The sequence below is a fragment of the Rhinolophus sinicus genome, chromosome 1 (genome assembly GCF_057876585.1).
Source record: "Rhinolophus sinicus isolate RSI-liver-muscle chromosome 1, RSI-T2T, whole genome shotgun sequence".
NCBI lineage: Eukaryota > Metazoa > Chordata > Mammalia > Chiroptera > Rhinolophidae > Rhinolophus > Rhinolophus sinicus.
In genome coordinates this window covers 167,908,529-167,935,097 of record NC_142501.1, presented here as the reverse complement: position 1 = coordinate 167,935,097, position 26,569 = coordinate 167,908,529, and the positions used below count along the sequence as shown (strand labels likewise).

The window sequence follows — 26,569 nt, the reverse complement described above, 5'->3', positions numbered from 1 at the left end:
ATAAATGCTAAAGAATAAACTAAAAAAATATGTAAGATCTATGTACTCTAAATATGTAAGATCTATATACTCTAAACTACAAACATATTCCTGAGATAAATTAGAACTAAATTAAATTGACAAATTTACTATGATTGTGGATAGATACACTCAATATTGTTAAGATACCTATTCTTCCCAGTGTGCTTTATAGCTCAAATGCAATCAATCCCAATGAAAATTCCAGTAGGTTTTCTTTTTTCTTTTAATGTCAGACTGATTTTAAGATTCATGTGGAAATGTGAAGACCTAGAATAGTCCCCCAAATGAAAAAGAAGAAATTGGAGGACTTATCTAATTTCAAGGCTTATTATAAAGCTACAGTAATCAAGACAGCACGGTATTGGGATAACAATAGATCAATGAAATAGAATATACTCCTGAACTAGGCCCACACTTACACAGTCACTTGATTTTTTGACCAAGGCAGCAAGGCAACTCCGTATGTAAATGAAAGTCTTTTTACAAAGGAGGCTGGAACAACTGGCTATCCCTAAGGAACAAAATGAACCTTAACATATATATCATATCATGGATTAAAGTTAATTGGAGAGATATCATAGACCTAAAAGTAAAATTAATAATGTAAAGCTTCATGAAGAAAATGTGGAAGAGCATCTTTATGAACTTGGAGTGAGCAAAGATTCCTTGACAAAACCAAGAAATCACTAAAAGGAAAGTAATTGATAAAATTAATTTTGTAAACATTAAATGTTATTCACTAAGAGACAGTATTAATAAACTGAATGTGCAATCCACAGACTGAAAGAAAGTATTCATATTACATGTATCTCACAGAGAACTTTCATCTGAAATAGATAAAAAATTTCTACAATTTGTGATAAAGACACAAACAACCCTCTCCCCTAACCGATAGTTCATCACCAAATGGGCAAAATTCCTGCAAATGTGCTTCACCAAAGAAGATAGCTAAACGGCCAGTAAACACAGGAAAATAGTTCTCAACATCATTAATCATAAGGAAAATAAAAAATAAAACCATAAGAAATATTACTAAACACCCACTAGAATGATTAAAATTTGGAAAACTGATAACATCAAATGTTGGGGATGTGTAGCAACTGAATTTTCATCCATTGCTACAGGGGGACAATGTGTCTGGGAGTTTTTCATAAATTAAACACATCTCTGTCCCATGATGCAACAATTCCTTCTCTAGGTATTTTTCCAAAGAGAAATGAAAACATATTTGTGCAAAAAAAACATGTACATGAATGTTCATGCAGCATTATTATCTAACAAATAGAAGAAATACCTTAAATGTCCAAAACCAGAGTGGATAAACTGTGATACTTTACTCAGTAATAAAATGCAATAACTACCGATAGGTCAGTATGAATGAACAGTAAAAGAAGCCCAACAAAAAGGAGTACTTACTGTATGAGTTCTAGGATAAGAAAAACTAATACATAGTGAAAGAAGTTAGAACATTGTTGCCTGAGGGGTGGGAACTATTGTCCAGAAAATGGCACCAGGGTTTTCCAGACTATCCTTATTTTCATTGCAATATGAGTTACATGGATCTGTGCATTTGTTAAAACTCATCAAGCTGTATATTTAAGAAATGTCCACTTTGCTGTTGTGTAAATTATACCTGAATCAAAACTGAAAAACATTTTTAAAACAAGGAGTAGAGGTAACTATCTGGCAAAAATTCTACATAAATCTCATGAAAATGCAATAAAATAATCTCACAGATTATAATTTGAGGAGTAAATCATTTCACCTTTTTTTTTTTTTTTTAACTTACTGACTGTATTTTAGTGATTTTTTTTTTCATAGGGGGAATTTATTTTCTCATATAACAGAGAGTTTAGAAGTAGAGAAGACCCAGAATTTCTTCATTTGGTAGTTTAATGGTTTCTGATTTACATTCCTCAGCATTTGTTTTCAAGGTCATTTCCTATTAGTAGCTGTTATGAGTGTTTTAGTTCCAGGCATCTGTATATAGACAACAATGCCCAGCAAAAGAGTGAAGGACCACAATTTACTGTGTCACTTGAACTTCTTTCTATTATGAAATATTTCAGATATATCAAATAGCATATACTTAAATATGTAGAGTTTAAAGAATGATAATGAAATAAACATGCATGCGTTCACCACCCAACTGGAAGAAGCAGACAGATGAATACCTTTGAAAACCCCTGCATTCCCTTTCCTGGTGGCTTTCTTCCCCTCCCCAGAAATTTTGCATTTTTTATCCTTTTGCTTTTCTTTATAGTTTTATCATAGTAAAAACATATTCTTTTTTTTTTTTTTTTTTAAACATATTCTTAAATAACTAATTGTTTAGTTGTACATTTTGGAACTTTCATAAATGAAATTAACCATACTTCTTTTCATTTGTTTGACATGTTTATGATATTTTATCATGTTGATACTTGCTTCTTTATTCAACCATTTCATTATTATATGATATTCCACTAAATGACTATACCATGATTTATATATTCTTTGTTCTTCTCTCTATGAATATTTTTTCCAGTGCTAATTTTATCTATCTATCTATCTATCTATCATCTATCTATCTATCTATCTATCTATCTATCTATCTATCTATCTATCTATCTATCTATCTATCACAACGTATAGTGAATTGCCTTTTACATATATCCTGGTAGTAAAACTGAACAGTTTCTCTGGGAATATGTATAGCAGTGGAATTGTTGGGTGGCACACTATGTACAACTTCACTATATAACGTTATTTTCCCCGTAAATTGGGTTGTTCCCATTGCCAAACCTATCAGCACTGTATAAATATTCCCATTTGATCAACTTCCTTGAAAATATTGAAAGTTATAGTTTTCAGTTTATGTCAATTTGATGGGTATAAAATAGAATGTCATTGTGGTTTTAATTTACAAATATATTTATGGGCCCTTTTATGTTGCTTTTTCTATGAAATGTCTTCCATATTTTTTTGCCCATTATTTTATTAGGTTCTTTGTCTTTTTCTTCTTGTCTTTTAGAAACTCTATAGATTCTGGATAAATCTTCCATTGGTTTTATATATTTCAAATATCTTTTCTAAATTTGTGACCTACTTTATTACTCTCTCACATCTTTTCATAAACAAATGATAAATGATAAATTTTAAATAGTCCATTTTATCAGTAATTTCCTATATAACAGCATATTTATACGTTATTTTTAATGTATTTTTGAGTCATCCAACTACATTTCCTTCTATAATATTTAAAGTTTGCATTTCCTGAAAATTTTAATCCATCTGAAATTGTTTTTGTGCACAATATGATGTAGAGATTGTCAAGAACTCTGAAGAGCCTGAGAGGTTCCCTACTTGCTAACTTCTTAGCTTGCCACAATTTCATGGATACTTGCAAAAGACACAAGATTCTAGGGTCAGATACAAAGGTCTTTATTATTCAAATAAATAGCAGTAGCTAGAGTATCAGTATTAATGACAGTTCCTAAGGCTCCAATTCCCACAGGGTGACTCAAAAAAAGGTCAGGTAACTACTGCACATACAATTCAGTTATAGATGAGGAACCTCAACCTTAGGGAATCTAAATCTCTTATAATGGGCAGTAAGCATGCCTGACCTTTGCCTCAGAGGGACAACTTATCTATATTATATTGGAAAGTAATAAAACTTGGCCTTCATTCCAGATTGAGATATTATCTTTCTCTGCCAAGTTTGTTTGTTGTATAACCATCTTTAAGAAGATTGTCTGGAATGAAGGCAGCCAGTGCTTCTGTTTGCAAGACATGTAGAAATGTGAGAGGCCCGTAGAGAATTGTTTCCCAGTGTGGTTGTGCTTCCTTTCTTCTCCTTCCCCATATTCATGACCAATTGTCTCAGCAGGATGCACAGTTTCTCTTTTTGTCAGATATCTTTACTATAATCAGGTTTAGCTGACTATATTAACATAATATTACATAATCAGGTTTCTACGTATGTATGTTTCTGTTTCTGGGCTCTCTATTCTATTACCTGATAGTCTATCTCTGCATCCACTCCACATACCATTACTTACTAGAGCTTTGTAATAAATCTTGATCTCTGGTAGAGCAATTCTCTCTCCACTGCCCACAGACAAATGCCCACCTTATTCTTCTTCAGGAGTGCCTTATGTATTATTGTTCTTTCATTCTTCCTCAAATTTTAAAAATCTGCACAAGTTCCAATGTAAAACATGTTTTTCTTGCAATTCAGACCTTCCTTCTGGTATTGTTGTGCATGCTCCGGAAATTTGTTTAAAACTTCTTATCTTAAACTTTTTGCCAATTGTCACCCCAATAAATTAAAAAAAAAAAAGAAAAAAAAAACTTTTTGCAGGAGTCTCCAATGTGACTTTCCACCGTAGATAGGTTCTAAGCTTTGTTCCCTGAACTCTGCATGCTGCCCTTTGAAAACGAAAGTTCTAGACTTCAAACATCAGCAGATGGCCTGGTAACAAGTGGCAGCTTCAGCTCATTTACTTCTCTGCATGGATCCTTTCACATTGTTTTCAGCATCTCAGAATTTTTCTTGCCTTTCTTTTTGCATCTCATAAAGATATTTTATGATCTTAAAAGATATTTTGTGTATTTCATCTAATTGAGTTTTGCATTGAGAGTGGTTTTCAGGATATTTAATCGTTCATATTTCCAGAACAAATCTTATGTCAGTAGTGGTTTTAAAATTCTTTAATCTCACAGAATTGTGTCTTGTAGACAATAAACATTCAACAAAGTGTGTTTAATTGAATGGAATAAGATTTCAGTGAGGTTTCCCTGATGCTGCCTTGTCATGGCCAAGTAACCCAGTGCCTGATGTAACTTTTCCACCATTAGATAATTTTTACCCTCTCCTTAACACTTTATATAATTATAAAATATTTTAAACGTACAGAAAATAATATAATGAAATCTTTGTACTTATCACCAAGATTAAAGAAATGTTAATATAGTGCACTGTTTTCTTTGGTCTATGGTTTATGGTTATATAACAAAGCAATGCATATTAACATTTTCTATGCTTTAAAATTTTACATTAATAATACAGTGATCTTCATACCCTTTTGAAACTTGTTTTACCCCCCACTCAATATCATGTTTGAAAAATTTATCTATGCTGATACATTAAGCTCTAACTCAATTATTCCAAGTCCTGAATGTAATTCTATTATGAATTCCATTTTATTTAATAGTCCCATTAGTCTACAATAAACATCCTTTATGTCTTCTTGAGCATATGTTTGAGAATTTAAAAAACTAGATGCCTAGAACTGAAATTGCTATGTTCAACTTATTAAGTATATCCATTTCTTATATGTACTATTTATGATTATCATGATGTTGATCATTATAGAAGACAGGACATTTTTACCTTCTTTTATTATTTAATATTTACAATTTGTGAAAAGTACCTAGTAGTGGTCTGCATAAGGAATAAGCTGACCTACCTTGTGTATAATTCTGATTATATTAAAGTTTATATTGTAAATGATGAATAATTAGGTGATTTGAAAATTCATGCCCCCCTTTTTTCTATAGGTATTTATGAGCCTCCATTTATTGTACTACTGCAGTGAACCAACTTTGGATGTGAAAATTGCCTTTTGTCAGGTGTGTGTTCCTTACAGGTAAAACAAGGTACAGTATAATTCCCTTGTATTTCCATTTTGCCATTCCATCTTGCACGTGTTCCACACCAAAGTTAGTATTTCTGTAATATTAAAAGTAGCTGAGGAAGTAGAAGTAGATACTCGTATATATATTTTTTCCCCAGTTCAAGTTAAAATAGGAATGAAGAGAATTCTTTTTAATGATTATAAATACAATATTGAATCACAGTGTAAAGTGATTTCTTACTAGGTTTCACTTATACTTAACATTTTTCATATTTCTTTTCAAATCCTTGAAATGAGGCTTTAATCATCAAGAGCTAAAGTCTGTGTTATTATTTCCCATCCGAAGGACTGATGAGCCCCACAGAGAGTGTCTCCAGTACCCAGATGTAATAACATGCAGGTGGTGTTCAGTTTGCTGATGTCCGCTTCTAACCGGTAGTTAGTAAAAAATAAAACAACAATGACAAGTAAATAATAAATTTAATAAATAAACTTAACATATATGAACAGTAAGGAGGTGGCAACAATGGTTGGTAGTGTGCATGGACTGGGTAAGAGTCTGCTCTCTTGTATTCATGTGAACTCCGTTCTTAAGAAAGAGGCTACCTGAGGTGACTGTACTTACTACAGATATGTTTAGGGTAGTCCTAACCTAAGCCTGTGGTCCGTGTCTAATTAATAGTGCTTCCCTTTACTCTCAGGAATCTTCTTTGGACAATAAGTTTTATGGTAACTCTGTTCACACCCCAAGCAGAGAGCTTCACTTCCATTTTTCTGTAATGATTTTCATCGTATTGTCTCACGTAGCTGAGTTGTAAACAGAGAATGATATGTATCCATCGAAACCAGTTTAAAAAAATAGTTCTGCAGCTTCTACTATTTTAATACAATCTTTTTAGATTCTATTAATAGTGTACATTATGGAAAATAAACAAAAAATACAAAGGAAAACAAAACATTGCTATATTTACTCCCTCTGAGCATAGTTAGAACTGCTATGGAAAAGTAAATTCACCTGCTGTGAATAGGATTTAATTATCTGCTTCATTGCCCAGAGCTCTAAATGTAGTGCCTGAAGACTTCTGGCCTTTAGATAACATCTCTTCTCTTACAAGAACTCTGGATTTGGGCAGCCTTGGCTGGAAATGGTAGATCTACCACTTATTAGCCATTTACTTGCAACCCGTGGGCAAGTTAGTTAATCTCTCTGTGCTTCAGTTTCCTTACTTGTAAAAAGGGGAAAATACTAGTACCGATCTTCTACAGCTATGCAAGTTAAATGACTCATACTTGCAAAGCACTGAGAATAGTGCTGGAATATATGTTTGTTAAATAGCTACCTACATTTTATATAAATTTACATTCACTCTTCTAGTGCTCTCATAGGCTCCCAGTGTTTTAATTATTATCTTAAATACTTCCACAGTTATATCTCCAACCCAAATATTTCCCTGAAACCAGGCTTGTATGACCAGGCTTGTATGACCAATTGCATGTTCTATATCTCTATTTAGATGTCTAATAGGCGTATCAAACTATACATATTCCAAACCAAACCCTGATCTTTCCTCCAAAATTGCTCTGCTCTATCTAATTCAGTAAATGCTAAATCCATCTTTCCAGTTTCTTCGAACAAAATCTTTGGAATCGTTTTTTTGGCCAAGACTTCACATTCAGTCCATCAGCAAATTCTGTTGGCTCTACATTCAAAATATATCTGGAATCTCACCATGCTTCACCATTCCCTCCATTACCACTTTGGTCCAAGCTACCATTACCTCTTGCCTGGATTACTTCAAGAGCTTCTAACTTTGCTCACCCCAAAATGATTTACTGTCAAAACAGCAGCAAGAATGATATTTGAAAAATTTAGGTGAGATCATGTCACTGCTTGTCTCAAAACAAAACAGAGCAGAAAAACCTTTCAATGTTTTCTCATCACACTTATGGTAAAAACCAAAATTCTTACAACAAATACCCAAACCTTCTCCACCTAACCACAAGAGACCCCTCCCTGAAATGACCACTTGACCCACTCCTTCACCACCTTCAGGGCTTTGCTCAAATATCATTTTTTAAGGAAGTTTTTCCTGACTATCTCATTGAAAATTGCCTCTTCCTACCCAACACTGTCTATACAACTTCCTCACCTTTCTTATATTCTTCCATAACACTTTCCAGGATGCGACATACTATCTGTGTGACAAGTGTGTTTCTTCTCTCTCTCTACTAGAGGGCATTTTTCACTTGGGAAGGAATTGTGCTGGAGCCAGCTCACACAGGCTCACAAGTGTTGATTAAGCACATCTCTTCCCAACTCTAAGTTCACTGATGACAGGTTGGTAGATTAAAATCTGTCATGATAGGAATATTATATTATGTAAATAAGCAGTTGCTACAAGTTAAGTCCTGTTCCCTTCCCACCACCCTGAAATGTTAAATATTTACCAGCACACTTTGGAATTTGGTCTCTTCTGGATACTGCTGTACTATGGTACTAACTGTACTATCTGGTATAACATAGTCTGCCACCAAATATTTGCTTAATGAATGAATAAATCATATATGTTTAGTTTATGTAATCAACGGCAACTGTGATAGTGCTTAGGTGGAAAAATGAATGAATTTCTGGGTAAAATATCTGGGCCCTACCACTTGCAAGCTGTGTAACTGTGAACTATTTCCTTAGCCTGCATGGTCCTAGCCATTTACTATGGGCATTAGCATTTAAAAAGAAACAAAAAACAAAAAACTAAGCTCATGTTTTACATATTTCCAGATTAAAACTGAACTTCAAATTATCAATAAAAATATCTTAAAGAGTTAACTAGTTTTTAAATCCTAAAAGTCTTGTATAGGTTGAAGTGATTTTTAAAATCCGCTCCCAGTATTTGACTATAGATGCATAATTTCTATTTCTACTAAGAGCTCTTTTAAAGCAAAGGAATAAAGAGAAGTGAAGCATGACCTTTCTTAATGACGCTGATTTTTTTTTCTTTTTTCTTTTTTTGCTTACTGTGAACTTTTGATACTTAGAAAATATACATGCATAGTCTATAACTTGAAAAAAATCTAACAATAATCATAGTAAGCAGAGTATTTCTAGTTGTAGCTCAGAGTAGTTCATTTGCTTTCCGTGTAGATTTTAATTTGATAATAACGTTTATTTATTTTTTTTCTTTTCTTAGCTCTGTGCCTAATTTACTACTCTAGCAGTTCAAAGAAAATAATGTATGTAATTTTAGAGACAGAATAATCTACTCGGGTTTACTTTCAAACTAGGTTCTTTGGAAGCTTCTCATTTCATGAGACATCTCATGGATCCTTGTTGTGCTGCAGTGTTTCATCTGATCACCAGCAGGGTTAGGTTGCTCCCAATTTCTTGCCACACAGACTATACAAAAAGACCTTAAGCAACTTGTCAATAATTAATTAATGATTAAGTGTATCCAGAATTCAGGCCTCCCGAGTCTTAATCTGTGGCTTTATTTTTCATTATGTCATATTTCCAATTTTTCACTGTTATCAATAAAAATCACAGAAAATATAGACAATAGCTTTCCCAGGTAGTTATTTATCAATAGAAAATATGTACATTATCTGTAATAGCATTAACTTATTTCTCAATTGAATTATTTGTAGAACATGGGATTCATTGAATTTTTTAGCTATTCCTATTAATTTTGTTATTTTTGTTGTTTTTAAATAAAACCCCATCAAGAAGCTTTTGTAAGTAAGGGGCTTCTTGTTGTATTCTGGGGAGAAGTTTGTCTTTGAAGTGGTAGACATTAAAAGAATAATCTTTAGTTTGCACTAATATAAATCCTTTACAAAATGGAACTACAGGGAATTGAAAGTGCAAAAATGATTGATCCTCTAGAGAAATAAGTAAGCTTTCTTTGCTCAGTTGAACAAAGGAGTATGGAGCTGTTAAATTTCACTCTATGAATTAAAAACAAAAATTGTGAAAAGTGCTGTTTTTGGAACTCTGCTGTAGTGAAGAGACGAGTACGTGTTTTAACCAGGGAATATAGACATGAGAGGTAATATGTGTTGGAAACTGCAAGTACCCCCACTGGTGTCTACAGCATTTATCACATCTTGATGGGCATTACCATTAATTGTAAAGGTCTGTGTTTTCCCCCACTTAATGGTGACTGCATCAGAGGCAGGACCAGGGCATCCTCATCCTTCCTTAACTCCTAAGCCCAGAAATTTATCTTAATTCACTAAATGTCCAACAAATACTTTTTAAATAAAAGAGGCTAAATAAAAACTTAATAGAAAAACATCAGTTTCTGGTCAAGATGGTGGAATATGAAAAGCTGTGCTCACCTCCTTTTATGACCACATTAAAATTACAAGAAAATTATAGAACAATCAATCTCGAAAACTATCTGAAGACTAGCTGAACAGAAGTCCTATAACTAAGGATATAAAGAAGAAGCCACATTGTGACTGTAAGAGAGGCAGAGACATGAAATGGACTGACTCCACACTCAAGTGTGGTGGTTGAGAATCGGGAGGGGCATCACAGTTGCAGAGGTCCCTCCTAGGAGTGAGGGGCCTCAGCTGCACACCAGGCTCCCCAGCCCAGATCACCAATGCCAGGGAGAGGAGCCCTCATAACATCTAGCTGTGAAACTCCTCAGGAATTCCATCCATCTGGGTGAGATGGAAAGCTGCTGGAAACACAGACATACTCTTAAACGGTCCATGCACAGACTCTCTCGCTCCCAGGCACTCACCTTGGGCTCTGGTGGAGGGATGGCAGCTCAGGAGGTACCAGAGAAATATAGGGAGAGGGTGAGTTGTGTGGCTTCAGGGCAAGGGCAGGAGGGACAGTCCCCATTGTCCCTGTGTTGAACCTTCCTCTTACACAGCCAAATCTGAATCTACATTGGACTGGTGAACTCCACTCACTCCACCCTGGTGACTCACTAGGACCCTGCCTCATCTAACTTGCACACTTCCTGAGTTTTTTTTTTCAGTGGCGGGCAGCCAGCATTGGCCCACACTGCAGTCTTTCTTAGACAACTCTCAGGGGTCCTTGGGCCCCAAGTGAGCTGTGGCTGGTCTTGGTGTGCTCTGTGCCTTTTGCTGAGTGCTCCAGGTTCAGCACTGGCACCAAATCTCAATCTGCTTTAACCTGGTGAACACCCTGCCTCACCCAACTTGAGTACTGACTGAGGCTTTTTCAGTGGCTGAGCCTTCCAGGCCTCAGGGTGCTTTGGGCCTTTTACTGAGCTGGCACAGACCTGGTACTGGTGGCAGATGTCCGTAGTTCACAGGGAGGCCTCACCCGCATGCCTACGGGTCCAGCACAGGCAGCAACCAGCTGAGGATTGCTTTGTAGCTGTGGGCTGGTCACAGGCAGTGGCTGACCTTGGCTTGCATGGGAGCCCTTCCAAAAATGCCCAGAACCAGTATACTTGGTGGCTGGCTTCACACCACAACAGAGCATCACTCAATTAGCCCCCAAAGTGTCACACCCAAATGGTGGTCTCCACAGGCACCAGAGCCCTCTGGGACCAATTCAACTCCATGGGGTCGGCTCTGCACAGCAGCTTATATGCTGTGGTAATGACCAATCCTCACAGCCAGTCAGTCTGAGGGTCAATCCCACCCACTGATATGCCAACAGCAATCAAGACTCAACTACAACAGAAGGGTACACACAATCCACACAAGGGACACTCCTGGAGCACCTGGCTCAGGTGCTTAGGGAGATTATGCCACTCGACCCCACAGGATACCTCCTACCTAAGGCCATTCTTCCAAGAACAGAAGATATAGATCTATCTAATACATAGAAACAAATACAGAAAGGCAGCCAAAATGAGGAGACAAATAAACATGGCCTAAGTCAAAGAACAGGAGGAAACTCCAGAAAAAAAATAAATGAAATGGAAGCAACCAATATACCTGGTACAGAGTTTGAAACACTGATTATAAAGTTGTTCAAGAAACTTAGTGAGAACTTCAACAAGGAGATACTAAGCATAAAAAAGGACACAGAAACCTAAAAATAAACAGTCAGAAATGCAGAATACAATAAGAATACCCTGAAATGAAGAATACCCTAGAAGACATCAACAGCAGATTAGATGAGGCAGAGGATTGAATCAGCTATTTGAAAGAAAGGTAGCAGAAAACACCCAATTGGAACAGCAAAAAGAAAAAAGAATAAGAAAAAAAAATACGGATAGTTTGAGACCTCTGGGACAACATCAAGCATACCAACATTTGCATCATAGGGGTACCAGAAGGTGAAGAGAGAAAGCAAGGGATGGAAAACCTATTTAAAGAAATAATGCTGAAAGCATTCCTAATGTGGTGATGGAAATAGACATTCAAGCCCAGGAAAAACAGAGAGTCCCAAACAAGATGAACCCAAACAGGCCCACACCAAGACACATTATAACTGAAATAGCAAATGTTAAAGACAAAAAAAGAATCCTAAAAGCAACAGGAAAAAGACAACTAGTTACTAACAAGAGAGCCCCCACAAGACTGTCAGCTGATTTCTCAACAGAAACTTTGCAGGCTAGAAGAGATTGGCAGGAAATATTCAAAGTGATCAAAAGCAAGGACCTACCATCAAGACTACTCTACCCAACAAGGCTATCATTTTAAATTGAGGGTGATATAAAGAGCTTCCCAGTCAAGAAAAAGCTAAAATAGTTCACCCCAACCAAATCAGTATTACAACAAATGTTAAAGGGACTTCTTTAAGAAGAAGAAGGGGGGAAAAAAGAACATAAACATGAATAATAAGATGACTATAACTATGTACCTATCAATAATCACTTTAAATGTAAATGAATTAAATGCTCCAATGAAAAGACCTAGGTTGGCTGAATGGATATGAAAACAAGACCCATATATATATGCTGTCTACAAAGAGACCCACTTGAGATCAAACTACACACACATACTGAAAGTAAAAGGATGGGAAAAGATATTTCAAGTGAATGAAAATGAAAAAAAGGCTGGGGTAGCAATACTTATATCAGACAAAATAGACTTTTAAACAAAGGCTATAATATGAGAAAAAGTAGGAAATTTCATAATGATAAAGGGATGAATCCTGCAAAAGGATATAACACTTGTAAAAATTTATGCACCCAACATAGGAACACCTAAATACATAAAGCAAATATGGACTGACATAAAAAGAGAGATTGACAGTTAACAGTCATAGTAGGTGACTTTAACACTGCACTGACACCAATGGACAGACCTTCTAGACAGAAAATCAATAGGAAACACTGGCCTTAAATGACACATAGATCAGATGGACATAATTAACATTTTTAGAGCATCCTACCCCCAAAGCAGCAGAATATATATTCTTTTCAAGTGCACATGAAACCTTTTCCAACATACACTACATGCTAGGCTACAAAAAAAGTCTCAATAAATTTAAGAAGATTGAAATCATATCAAGTGTCTTCTCCAACCACAATGGTATAAAATTAGAAATCAATTACAAAAAAAAAACCTGAAAAACACATGGAGGCTAAATAATGTGTTACTTAAATAATGAATGGGTCAACAATGAGATCAAGGAAGAAAAAAAAAAAACATGTTGAGGCAAATGAAAATGAAAACACAAAGACCCAAAATCTATGGGTTACAGCAAAACTAGTCCTAAGAGGGAAACTCGTAACAATACAGGCCTCCCTCAAAGAAAAATCTCAAAACAATAATTTAACCTTACAGGTAAGGGAACTAGAATATGAACAGCAAACAATGCCCAAAGTAAGTAGAAGGAAGGAAACAATAAAGATCAGAGTGGAAATAAATGAAATAGTGTCTAAGAAAAAAAAAAAAATACAAAAGATCAATGAATCTAAGAGGTGGTTGTTTGAAAGATAAACAAAATTGATAAACCTTTAACTAGGCTCCTCAAGAAAAAAAAAAAGAGAGAACTCAAATAAATAAAATCAGAAATGAAAGAGAAGTGACAACAGACACCACAGAAATACAAAGGATTATAAGAAAATATTACGAACTATTATAGCCAACAAATTGGACAAGCTGGAAGAAATGGATTAATTCCTAGAAACATAAAATCTTCCAAGATTGAATCAAGAAGAAACAGAAAATGTGAGCAAAGAGATGACTACAAATGAAATTGTATCACTAACCAAAAAACTCTCAACAATCAAAAATTTTACTAAATATTTAAAGAAGAATTAACACCTGTCTCAAACTATTCCAAAATATTCAAGAGGATGGAAAGCTCCCAAGCTCATTTTATAAGGCCACCATTACAGTGATTCTAAAACCAGACATAGACATTACATAAAAGGTAAATTATAGGCTGATATCCCTGATGAATATAGATGCAAAATCCTTAACAAAATATTAATAAAATGAATTCAACAATACATTAAAAAGATCATACAACATGATCAAGTGGGATTAATTCCTGGGATACAAGTTTGGTTCAATACCCACAAATCAATTAATGTGATACATCACACAAACAAAATGAAAGATAAAAATTATATGATCATATCAATAGATGCAGAAGAAGTGTTTGACAAAATCCAGCATTTATTTATGACAAAAACTCTCAGCAAAATGGTATAGAGAGAAAATACCTCAACATAATAATAAACCCACAGCTAACATCATACTCAATGGGGAAAAACTGAAAACATACTCCTTAAGATCAAGAATAGAACAAGGATGTCCACTTTCACCACTTTTATTGAACATAGTATTGGAAACCCTAGCCACAACAATCATAAAAGAAAAAGAAAAGGCATCCAAATTGGAAAACAAGAAGTAAAACTCATTATTTGGAAATGAAATGACACTATATATATAGAAAACCCTAAAGATTCCATGATAAAACTATTAGAACTGATAAATGAATTCAGTAAAGTCCAGAATACAAAATGAATATTCATAAATTGGTTGCATTTTTACATACCAATAATGAACTATTAGCAAGAGAAATTAAGAAAATTATCCCATTTATAATTGCATCAAAAATTAAAATATCTGGGAATAAATTTTAATCAAAGATGTAAAAGACTTGTACTTGGAAAATTGTAAGAGATTGAAGAAAGAAATTGAAGAAGATACAAGTAAATGGAAACATGTGCCATGCCCATGGATAGGAAAAATTAACACTGTTAAAATGTCCATACTACCCAAAGCAATCTATAGATTCAGGGCAATCCCTATCAAAATACCAATGGCATTTTTCATAGAACTAGAACAAATAGTCCTAAAATTTATATGGAACCACAAAAGACCCTAAATGTCCCCAGCAATTTTGATAAAGGAGAACAGAGTTGGGGGTATCACGCTATCTGATATCAAACTATACTACAAGTCTATAGTAATCAAAACAGCATGGTATTGGCATAAAAACAGACACATAAATCAGTGGAACAGAATGTAGAGGCCAGAAATAAACCCACACTGATAGGGTCAATAAATCTATGAAAAACGTGGCAAGAACATATAGTAGGATAAAGACAGTCTTTTCAAAAATATGGTGTTGGAAAACTGGACAGATACATGCAAAAAAATCAAAGTGGACCACCTTGTTACACCATATTCAAGAATAAACTCAAAATGGTTTAAAGACTTACATGTACGACCTCAAATCATAAAACTCCTAGAAGACTACCTAGACAGCAAACTCTCTGATGTTGCTTTTAGTAATTTTTTTTCTGATATATCTCCTTTGTCAAGGGAAACAAAAGAAAAACAAATGGGGCTATATCAAACTAAAAAGCTTTTGCAGAGTAAAGGAAACCATCAACAAAACCGGAAAACAACCTACTGAATAGAAGATATTTGCCAATGATACATCCGATAAGGGGTTAATATCTAAAATTTTTAAAGAATGAATACAACTCAACACCAAAAAACCAAGTAATCCAATTAAAAAATGGATATTGGACCTTAGTAGACATTTGTCCAAAGAGGACATATACATGACCAATAGACATATGAAAAGATGCTCAACATCACTAATCATCAGAAAAATGTAAGTTAAAACCACAACAAGATATCATCTCGCATCTGTCAGAATGTCTATCATCAATAAATCAACTAAGAGCAAGTGTTGGTGAGGATGTGAAGAAAAAGGAACCTTCATGCTCTGTTGATGGGATTGCAAATTGGAGCAGCCACCATGGAAAACAGTATGAAGAGTCCTCAAAATACTAAACATAGAACTACCTTGTGACCCAGCAGTTCCACTTCTGGATATTTACCCAAAGAAGTCCAAAACACTAATTTGAAAAGATATATGCACCCCTGTGTTTACTGCAGCACTATTTACTATAGCCAAGACATGTCAGCAACCTAAATGTCCATCAACAGATGACTGAATAAAGAAGAGGTGGTATATATACACGATGGAATATTATTCAGTCATGAAAAAGAATGAAATCTTACCATTTGTGACAACATGGATGGACCTCGAGGGTACTATGCTAAATGAAATAAGTCAGATTGAGAAAGACAAATAGCATACGATCTCATTTATATGTAGAATCTAGAGAACAAAATAAATGAACAAACAAAACAGAAACAGACTCATAGATACAGAGAACAAAATGACAGTGACCAGATATGAAGGGGGTTGGGAGGCTCGGTGAAAAAGGTGAAGAGATTAAGGAGTACAAATTGGTAGTTACAGAACAGCCATGGAATGTAAAGTACAGCATAAGGAATACAGTGAATAATGTAATAATTATGTATAGTGCCAGTTGGGTACCAGACTAATTGGGGGATCACTTAATGAATTATATTAATGTCCAACCAGTATGTTGTACACCTGAAACTAATATAATATTGAATGTTAACTGTAATTGAAAAAATTAACAAAAAAGGAAAACACCACTTAGCATGTAGAAATTTGTTTGCTTGCCTTTCAAAATCAAGTCAATTTTCAACATCTTAACATCCTATAAGTATATTATTAATAGAGTGAATTGCATTTTGGCTATTTTGCTAATCACAAATCAGTATTAATCTGACATTATTTAAAAGTTATTAACTTATTATCCTCTCTAACTGCTTACTGATAATTGAGTTTATGATCATTTAAAATGATTTCTTGATTTCTGAAAATCTGAGACACAGATGGTTCATATTAATGAATCAGAAATTATAAGTTTAAGTAGCACTAGAAGTAAAGGGACAGAGCTCAGTGGGCTTCTTTTTGGCTATGACACAGAAACTCTATGCCTCCTTACATATTCTATGCAAGTAGGTATCTACACATTGACTGGTTATTAATTGATTCCATCATTATTTATCCAGCACATGTTTACTGAGTCCCTATAATAGGTACCTGTAACTTGTGGAAATTAGGGATGCAGGATAAATGATATGGAGCACGCTCTGATCTAAGGCACAGTAGAGGGTGGCTAGGCTTACAAAGACCTATTCCTCTCTGAGCTAAAGACCTCAGGGATAACTGTGGTCTAAACAATTATGAGAGAAAAAGAAAGCCCAAACCCCCAATAATTACTGAATGCTTTCTGTGTGTGAAGATTTCATTAAGCTTTAGTCTTCAAAATACTATTAATTATGAGAAGGCATTATCCAATTATGTTTTATTCTGAAGTTAGAAATCTCTATACTAGTCTTTCCTTAGTCCTATTATGAAATTCCTAAATAGTTTATTGGTGTACAGTGTTTTTACTGAAGTGAGTAGCTACAAAATATAACTAAGAACTAAAATACTATGATTAAATGCAAAGAAACCTAAGCTTCTATTGGTCACCAATAGGAAAAAAGGGAAGACTTTTACTTATATTCCACAAGATGGCCCCAGTCACTGAGTTGCCGCGGAGGACTCAGCAGCCTCTCCTGAAGCCCCCTCGCTTCCTTTGCTCTGTGCCCCCTGCCTGCTTTCTCCAGCCGCCCCCTTCCGCAGACGGTTTCCACTGAGGAAAAGGAATCATATCGTCTGTCCGTCCGCTATCTAGAACCTCCACTCTTCCTTCCCCTTTGGTGATGCAAGTGAGGGTGATGATCTGCTTCCTGCTGGCTCTGAGGATTATATCCTTATAAGAATTCAACAGAGAAACGGCAGGAAGTCCCTTACTACTGTCCAAGGGATCAATGATGATTACGATAAAAAGAAACTAGTAGAGGTGTGTAAGAAGAAATTTGCCTGCAGTGGTACTGTCAATGAGCATCCAGAATATGGAGAAGTAATTCAGTGTCAGGGTGACCAGCGCAAGAACATATGCCAGGTCCTCATAGAGACAGCACTGGTTAAGAAGGACCAGCTGAAGGTCCATGGGTTTTAAGTGCTTTTGGCTCACTGAAGCTTAAGTGAGGATTTCCTTGCAATGAGTAGAATTTACTTTCTGTCTCTTGTCACAAGTTAAAAAACCTCACAGCTTGCATAATGTAACCATTTGGGATCTGCTTTTAACTTGGACTAGTGTAACTCCTTCTTACAGTAAACTGAAAAGAGCCATGAAAAAAAAATTCCATGATGATTGTGACATATAAGGTTGGAAATGTTATTGGGAATATAACAGAAATACCAGTCTCCTTATGGAGTTCTTATTGTCAAAACTTTTCTTCGATGTTATTTGAGTTCTTACTGTTTTTTGGTGTAGCACCTTGTTCAATATGATAGCCAAGACAGAGCCTGTTGATTTCTTCTAGTTAAAGCAATGCTTTTCTTAATATATATAAAATGTTACTAGGTGATTTGATTAGTTAATTAAATTTTATTACTCTAATATTTGGATAATAAAAGCACTATGTGTGTATATGCAATAATTTTCCTAGCCACAGATAATGGCTGTTCTAAATAAGTGAAAACTTATTCTTTAGCAAAATTACCAATCACTTTTTTTTTTTTAATTGGGGAAGGGAAATGGGACTTTATTGGGGAACAGTGTGTACTTCCAGGCCTTTTTTCCCAGTCAAATTGTTGTCCTTTCAATCTTAGTTGTGGAGGGTGCCGTTCAGCTTCAAGTTGTTGCCCTTTCAGTCTTAGTTGTGGAAGGCGCAGCTCAGCTCCAGGTCCAGTTGCCGTTGCTAGTTGCAGGGGGCACAGCCCACCATCCCTTGCGGGAGTCAAACCGACAACCTTGTGGTTGAGAGGATGCACTCCAACCAACTGAGCCATCCGGGAAGCAGCTCAGTTCAAGGTGCCGTGTTCAATCTTAGTTGCAGGGGGCGGAGCCCACCATCCCTTGTGGGATTCGAGGAGTTGAACCGGCAACCTTGCGGTTGAGAGCCCACTTGCCCATGTGGGAATCGAACCAGCGACCTTCGGAGTTAGGAGCATGGAGCTCTAACCGCCTGAGCCACCAGGCGGGACCACCATTCACTTTTGATATATTATTTTTTTAGTACAATGTGTTTTTTTCTCTTTCAATCTTTGGAAATTCTAGGATATTTACAAATATTTCATGAGCTGCATTAGCTTTTTGTAGACTTTTATAAACATGGAAACTAGTAAACGCAGGAACTCGTAAAAATAGGTATTCTGGAATGCCCATGGAATGGTTTAGTTTTAAGTGATATGTTCAGATTTAGTATATAGGGTATTTAAAAATATCATTAAACCTGATTCCAGGATGATATGGTTTTAAAAAATAGTTTTTGCTTTTAAGAAATTTTGAATTTAAAGTAACTTGATTTATCCAACTTATTTCATTTGAGGGGTCTATATGTTTCTGTTTCAAAGACTGAAAATATCTAGTGAAAGTTTTGACACTTCAATGGATGGCCACCATAGATGAAATGAAGACTTTTATACCGACATTGGGGACTAGAGCCTCAAAGGAAAATATATTTTGATGGGGCAGGGTAAAAGAAAACCTGTATAACCTCACAGGGAAACTGAAAATCATTTTTGGTGGTCTGTGAAAGAAATGGCATGTTTTGGAGAGATTGTCTGCCACCCCAAAACACTAAATTTAGACACTTCATATAAATGTGGTCTAAGGGAATCAGCATAATTGACCATGGGTATATTTGACGGTCTTGGTTTTTTTTTTTTTAAATGAATGATTTTCAGATGTAAATTCATAGCTTTCCTTTATATTTATTTTTTCATGTAATAGGGCAATAGAATTTTTTACTTTAGCTTCTCTTTTTAAAGGGTTTCCTCTCCTGTGTGTTATTTACGGAAGCCAGACTCTACTCTGACTTTCTTTTACATCTGTTTTGATACATTACTTTTGATTTTGCATTCATTTTCTAAAATCCTAACATCTATATGCTTTAGTGCATGGACTATAGATAAATTATTAAAAACAGCAAACATGTTTGTAAAAACATAGCACATCTTGAGTCATGAAATGAAGCACTGAGATCTGTACTATCAGAATAATAACCAACATACCAATTTTTGTGAATAAATGTATCATATTGCTTGACAATAGTTTTTTTTCCATATGTTATATGTGAAGATGGCTATAGCAAATTTCAAAAGAGTAAATTTAGTGTTAACATTTATGTCTTATTCCTTGGGTGGGTTTTTTCCTAAAGCTTTTTAAGTAATTTGGTTAATGACTAGAATCAGTTATGTTACTAAAGATTAACTGACAAATAATGTGAAGGTCCCATGATTTGGTTCTATAATGATGAGCTTTTTCTGTATTGGTTGATTGTATGTGTTTGGTTTGCTTGACGAATGAAAGGTTGGACTCCTTGTTGAGCAGTCTTACCCCAAATGTAAATGTAGTTTAATATTATGAGATTAATTATGATTGAGGTATTACTGAGATTGCATGAAGTTATTGCTAACATCTTTCAAAATAGTTGTGCTGTAATGTATCCCTGAATTATCTGTGACTTTCAGTGTGTGGTTAATGGTGCTCCATAAGAAACACATCAACTTGTGAATTCCATTTTGATCTATAGAATGTTCTTTTCTTTCTTTCTTTTTTGAAATAGATTTTTTAATTTGCAATAATTTTAGATGTATAGGGAAGTTACAAAGATAGTATAGAGAGATTCCCCGTGGCCTTCCCCCAGCTCCTCTCCTTGTCAACATCTTACATCATGCGGACGCTTTTGTCAAAACTAAGAAACTGACCTGTATACATCACTATTAACCAAACTTCAGACTTCTCTTTGGATTTCATCAATTGTCCCTTAATGCTTCTTTGTGTCCTAGGATCCAATTCATGTTTTCATGTTGCATTTAGTTGTCCCATCTGCCTGTGACAATTGTCTCTGCTCTGTGACAATTTCTCAGTCTTTCTTTGTTGTTCTTGACCTTGATAGCCTTGAGGAGTTATTAGTAGGTTTTGTTTTGTTTTATTTAATTATAAGAGAACCCTATCAATGCCTACCCATTATTATGTTAAAAATAAACCAAAATCAGTCTGGTGTGCTCCAACTAGGAGGGATAGTCATGGGCATGGAAGATACATTCATTCCATAACCAATACTGTTGAGCAAACTACTAGATGCTGAATGCTGTACTAGATACTGAGGATGTTCTTAAGTAATCAACTAATTCCTTAAACAGAATATTTTAATTCTATTATCCTTCTGGTGTGAGGCTTTGCAAAATATATTAAGTGATAATTTTGCTTTTCTGCACAAGTATTATTTGAAGTTGGGGTGCATGATAAACAAAGGCTGAAATTTTAAGTAGGTTAAGAAAAATAATGTCCATTTTGGTTCTGAGTTCTAAAGTCTGTTCTGATCTGGAATGCGTCATTCAACTTTTCTTTTGTTCATCTTCTCTAAAGGTGAATATTTATTTGTTTATATACTCTGCACACTTCTAACTCATACCACAAAAGGTCAAGGCAGCCACAAAAGTATATATTCACTGAGATGAAACCAAGACATTGGAGAATGTGGAACTACTAAACTTAGGTACTAATTAGATCTTTTTATAAATGGGCAATAAATGATAATAATATAATTACATAGGATTTAAGAATAATCTTCTTTATTGTATAAACAAAAACATGGCTTTAGTTTTTCATATTCTTAAATGTAGCATTTAGGAAACTCTAATTTTCCCGTTTAAAAATACACAGACGTATTTTAGATGTAAGTCAGTGAAACTGAGATAATTCACTTTAAATATTGTGATTCCTAAATGACTTTTTACTTTCGTTATGATGAAACATAACCTGTTACTCTCGACCCTGAGAAAGTGTTTTGTTTTTCTTAAATCAACTGTTATTTATTTGTCTGCAATTTTTGACCTGTCTTGATTATGCAATACAACTTGCTATTGTATACTTCTTTTTTTTCTGTATTGTAAACAAATTGGGAATATGTAGCTCAAAAGGTGTAGAATTCAGTGAGAATAGTTTAGTAGTTTAGATCATTGTGATTATGAGGCCAGTATTCCAAGTTTGATCCTCTCAGGAAAAATTCAGTATTCAGCTGCTGGAGGGCAGGAGCTCTGTTCTCTCAGTGCCTAGAACGTTGCATGGTGCATTGTAAGACCAAAATAAATATTTGTTGAATAGAAACGTGCTATAGCAATAGATAGACCTCAAATCTCAGTGACTTACCCGAACGAATGTTTATTTCCTGTTACACAAAGTCGAGTACAGGTTGCCAAGGTCTCTCCTCTATCTGGTGACTCAGGAATTTCAGCTCCTGTCATCTTGTGACTCAGAAATTTAGGCTCTTGCTATCTTGTGATGTGCCAGCTAAGATACCAGTGTGTGGAAAGAGATGGATTGTGGGGGCACATCCCCTAAATGCCTTTGCGGTTAGGTGACATCTGCTACTTCTGCTGTAGTCCACTTGCCAGAAATAGTTACATGGCCTCAACAGGACTGCAAGGGAGGCTGGGAAATGTAGTGCAGCACATGGATATTCATAGAGTACTGTCTCTACCATAAATGAAAACACAGAAAACAAAATTGTTATCTGACCATTCTGAACCCTGTTGATTACATGTTGATTTAATAGCAGTATCCTAATCCTTGGAGCTATGGCTTACATCAACTTTTGGTTAAAAACATTCTAAAACGGCTAATTAGCTATGTGTCTTTAAATGTTATCTAACTTCTCAATAATAATGATAATTATAGTAATAATGATAAACTTTGGTGAGAGTTTCCTATAAGCTTACTCCATGCTAAGAGCTTTACATAGATTATCTCATTTAACATTCCCAGTTAGGAAAAGACGTCGATTGCCCTCATCCATAAATAAGGGCACTAAGGCTAATATTGTAAAAACTTGCCCAAGGCCACACAGTCAGGATTCTCAGATAAAAGCTGGGTGTTTACCCTTTGCTGATGTAGAATACTAATTCCTACATGAAATGATTTATTGGACACCTAACACGTGTGTGGTCTTAATATTAGCCCACTGCCTAGCAGGTATTCAAGCAGTACTAACTTGCTTCCATCATATATAAAGAACGGGCAGGCAGAAGCCATGCCTGCTCTACTATTGATTACTGTTACGTGCTTTTTCACATAATTGACGATGATGATTAAACATAATTTGTCTTAAAGTTTTTACTGCATTATTGATTTCTTACAAACCTTTGATTCCACAGAATAACCATCTCTGGGCTAGCCGATATAAAAGTCACACAGATGCCAGGCTGTAATCTTCCTTACAGAGTAACACTTCGAGAAACCGAGTGGGGGACATATGCTCATGAGAGAACAAAATCTAACCCTAACTGTCATTAAGTATTGATGTCTCAAATCTCCCCTTTACAACTGATGTGTAAACAATTGGCTTCAGATTTCAAATGGAATGAACACATGCCTGTCTATCATCAAAAACAGAATAGCAGGCATTGTTTCTCCTGACTTTATATAATAATCTTGGAGTGGCATTGGCATTGTGAAGCAATTCAATACGCAAGTCGTAACTATGAGAACGGCTAGCTCAACCTTATCTCTTCCAAAAGCATAATCCCCACCATACTTTTCAGTGCCCAAATGACAAGACTAAAATCATATCTAACAGATTGACAGTTAATTTTCTGGAGATGTATTTTGTAGCTAATTCATTTTTGCTAACCTATTGAAATCAATATTATATCCATAACACCTTCAAGAGTGCCTGTCTCGATAAATATTTAACAAATGAATTCAATCAGGCTCTTTAAATTTGGGGGCAGTTCTGAAAATCCAGCTTTCCCTTACCAACACAAGATTGTTTGCTTCAACCCTGAATTGTTTAGTGTTCAGTTAAATTCAAACTCTGGGCTGAGACAATTAATAAATAAGAGGAGGACACCTCATTTACTCATTTCTCTTGATTTTCTAAGCTCTATTCCCATAGCTTACCTTCTCATAAGAAAACTACATCATTCTTCTAAATTATTTTAGCTCAACTAGTGAATGATTTAGTAAAAAAAGAGCACATGTTTTGGAGTTGGACAAACTTCAATTCATATTAATTGGTACCACTTATTAATTGTTCTCAGATGTTGAGCCAATTAACAGCCCTGTGTCCCACTTTTTTCTCATCTGTTGTGAGTGTAAATATAGTATATAACAGAATACAAAGTTCACCTTTAGTAAGAAGGCAATTAATACTGGTTCACCTTTCTTTCTCCCCTTGTTTTATTGAGAGTTTATATCATATGTGTCATATGAAACATATTTCTGTGTCTTTGTTTAAAAAAAATATTGTATCTAGTGCCTGTTGTTTGATTCCAGTCTTATTATAGAAAGAACTATTGAATATATTCTTTCTGAAGTTAAGTGCTAGAGAAATTTTACCTTTCTTATTAACTGGTATGATAAGTTTTTGAGATTTTAACAAATCAAAACTTGCCACTCACTGTGGTTTTGTTGTATTGTCCTTATGTTTTTCCTTTGGCTTTCAGGAAGCATGACACTAAGTTTTGCACTCAAGGTAGTAGATGTTTATAACTTAAATCTTCTGGTAAACTGTCATCTTCCCTTCTGCTTTATTTGACATTTGTTCTTAAAACTGGATTTAATGGATTTATTGTTCCTATATCTTTTCTGATGAGCTGCACAAATCCTTTTGGGAACCACACAGAATATAAATAATAAATGAACAGAAGAATAAAGTGACTTGCTCAAGGTTTCAGTTATTAAGTGCAGAACTAATCCAGGTGTGATGTTATGCTGTTTTCAGCTATATCATCCAAAAGAAACTAAGGCAATTTAACCTCTAAGAACACTTAAACCTCAATGTTTTCTGCTTAGAAACTGGCAGTAACATAGGCCATTCATGCACAAGTGAAAATGGGGAGGGAATGCTTGTGGAATATAGGGTGTTAAATTTGAGAAAAATGCAGTCAAGGCTTTGGACACTAGCAGGATAAGAACGGTAATATGGAGCCTTTCTTCTTTGAAAAACTCCATAGATATGAGCTGACAACTGAACTGGTGATGGAGACTCATTGCACAAGGCCCTTTCTTACAAATCTGCATAAAATGCAGTCTTTTCACAGAACAGATTATATTCAATTTTCCTCTCTGTCTACCAAATTGCCAGGGGCAAAAAAAGTCTTCTTTTAATTTAACTTTAAAAATTTTTAGCAGTTAGGGATCAGGGAGGAAATGATTTTGCTTTGAATTTTTGCAAAGAAAAGTCTATTATATCCACATAGAAATTATTGTTGAGTCATTTAAATATAAGCTTAATATTCAGTGGAGGAATGAGTTACTTTTTAAAATAATTTGATCAATAGAATAAACTACTGTAAACCTATAGTTATTTTGAACCATGTTGATTTCTGGAAGTTACCACTGTGATGATTTATAATTTTTTATATAAAATATTCCTTCTTAATCTTCATAATTAACTCTTAATCAACATATTAATTTCTTCTCTCAAAAGAGACTTTTTATTTTGATGAGGATTTATGAATACCTGTGAATTTCAGATATTCCTCCCAAGTTTTTTAGTATAAATTTAACATAAAGAGATGATGTCATAGTTATTTTCATGAGCTAATTGAGAGATCATTGGTCAGGCACTGTATTGTACATATGAGACAGGAAAACACATCCCTGGGCATATGACGTCTGGGCCTGCTAAAGAGGTGCTGATACCAAGGAGGGTTATCCTGACATTATTTTTAATTTCCTTTAATGTCCTTTGTTTACTTAGTTTGACCTGCATTACTTCTGGTTTTCATCTCTCTAACTAAACCTCTTTGGTGACATCTCATATCTACCAGTCTCTAAAATAGTGGTTCTGGAAGTGTGGAGTTTCTTAGAAATACAAACTCTTAGCCCTACCTTGCTCCTCAGGTAGTTCCGACCCATGTTGAAACTTCAGAATCTTTGCCTTAAACTATTGGACTTCTCAATATGAATTTTTTGGTTTTTCTCATTTGTGGATTCAAGTCATCAGCATTTTCGGTTCTTCCCTTCTTGGGTTCAAATCATCAGTTATGTGACCAGAACTAAGGATATTGTAAAACATATAACTAGATACTTTTTTTTTAGCATTGATAATATTTGTTCATAGTGTGTTTAGTGGCATATTTTTATAGGCACATTTTATAGAGAAAAGTTTATGTTTGAACTTTATAGTCATGACAAGGAAGACAGCATGGAAATCTGGGATAGAATATACTATACTAAATATGTTTTGAGCTCTTTAGAACTCAATGTGTATTTATAAGCTTGGGGCACAGATAACATCTGGGGAAAATTCTTCAACACAACATTTTTGCCATCCATTTTTAGTTATGACATCAAGCCAAGAAAATTCCTAATTGTTTTCTCTGTGTCTTACTGTTAATAATTAAAATAGCTTTTTCTCAGTTATTGGAGGGACTTTCAAGGATGTATTTTGTTTTAGATTTTACTTAAAGTTTAATTCAAAATTAGGTATAAAGAGAATGCTTGAAAGGAAATTGTGTGTGTGTGTGTGTGAATTGACACATTTTATAATGATGATTTCAATCTTATTGTGAGAAATTCCATGCTCTGAAATGGAGATAAAAGAGATCACTCAGTATTTTTTATTTTAGA

At 34.8% G+C, this 26,569-nt stretch overlaps 1 protein-coding gene and 1 pseudogene across 17 annotated transcripts in view; both read left to right on the top strand.

Annotated features, from left to right (window-relative positions):
• MAPK10 (mitogen-activated protein kinase 10) overlaps positions 1–26,569 on the top strand; it is a 288,604-nt gene that overhangs the window by 133,557 nt on the left and 128,478 nt on the right. For 6 of the 17 annotated variants that reach the window (XM_019731283.3, XM_074323972.2, XM_074323984.2 and 3 more), the window contains exon 3: positions 5,566–5,664. The exons of 5 other annotated variants lie outside the window; for them this stretch is intronic. Coding sequence is in view for 6 of the 12 variants with exons in the window: in XM_019731277.3 (XP_019586836.1) it covers positions 5,572–5,637 (66 nt within the window). In the remaining 6 variants the exon portion in view is untranslated. The remainder of the gene's footprint in view (positions 1–5,565; positions 5,665–26,569) is intronic. 6 more of the 17 variants (XM_019731277.3, XM_019731285.3, XM_074323956.2 and 3 more) reach the window with 1 other exon arrangement.
• On the top strand, positions 6,169–17,941 carry LOC109447182 (eukaryotic translation initiation factor 1 pseudogene; annotated as a pseudogene).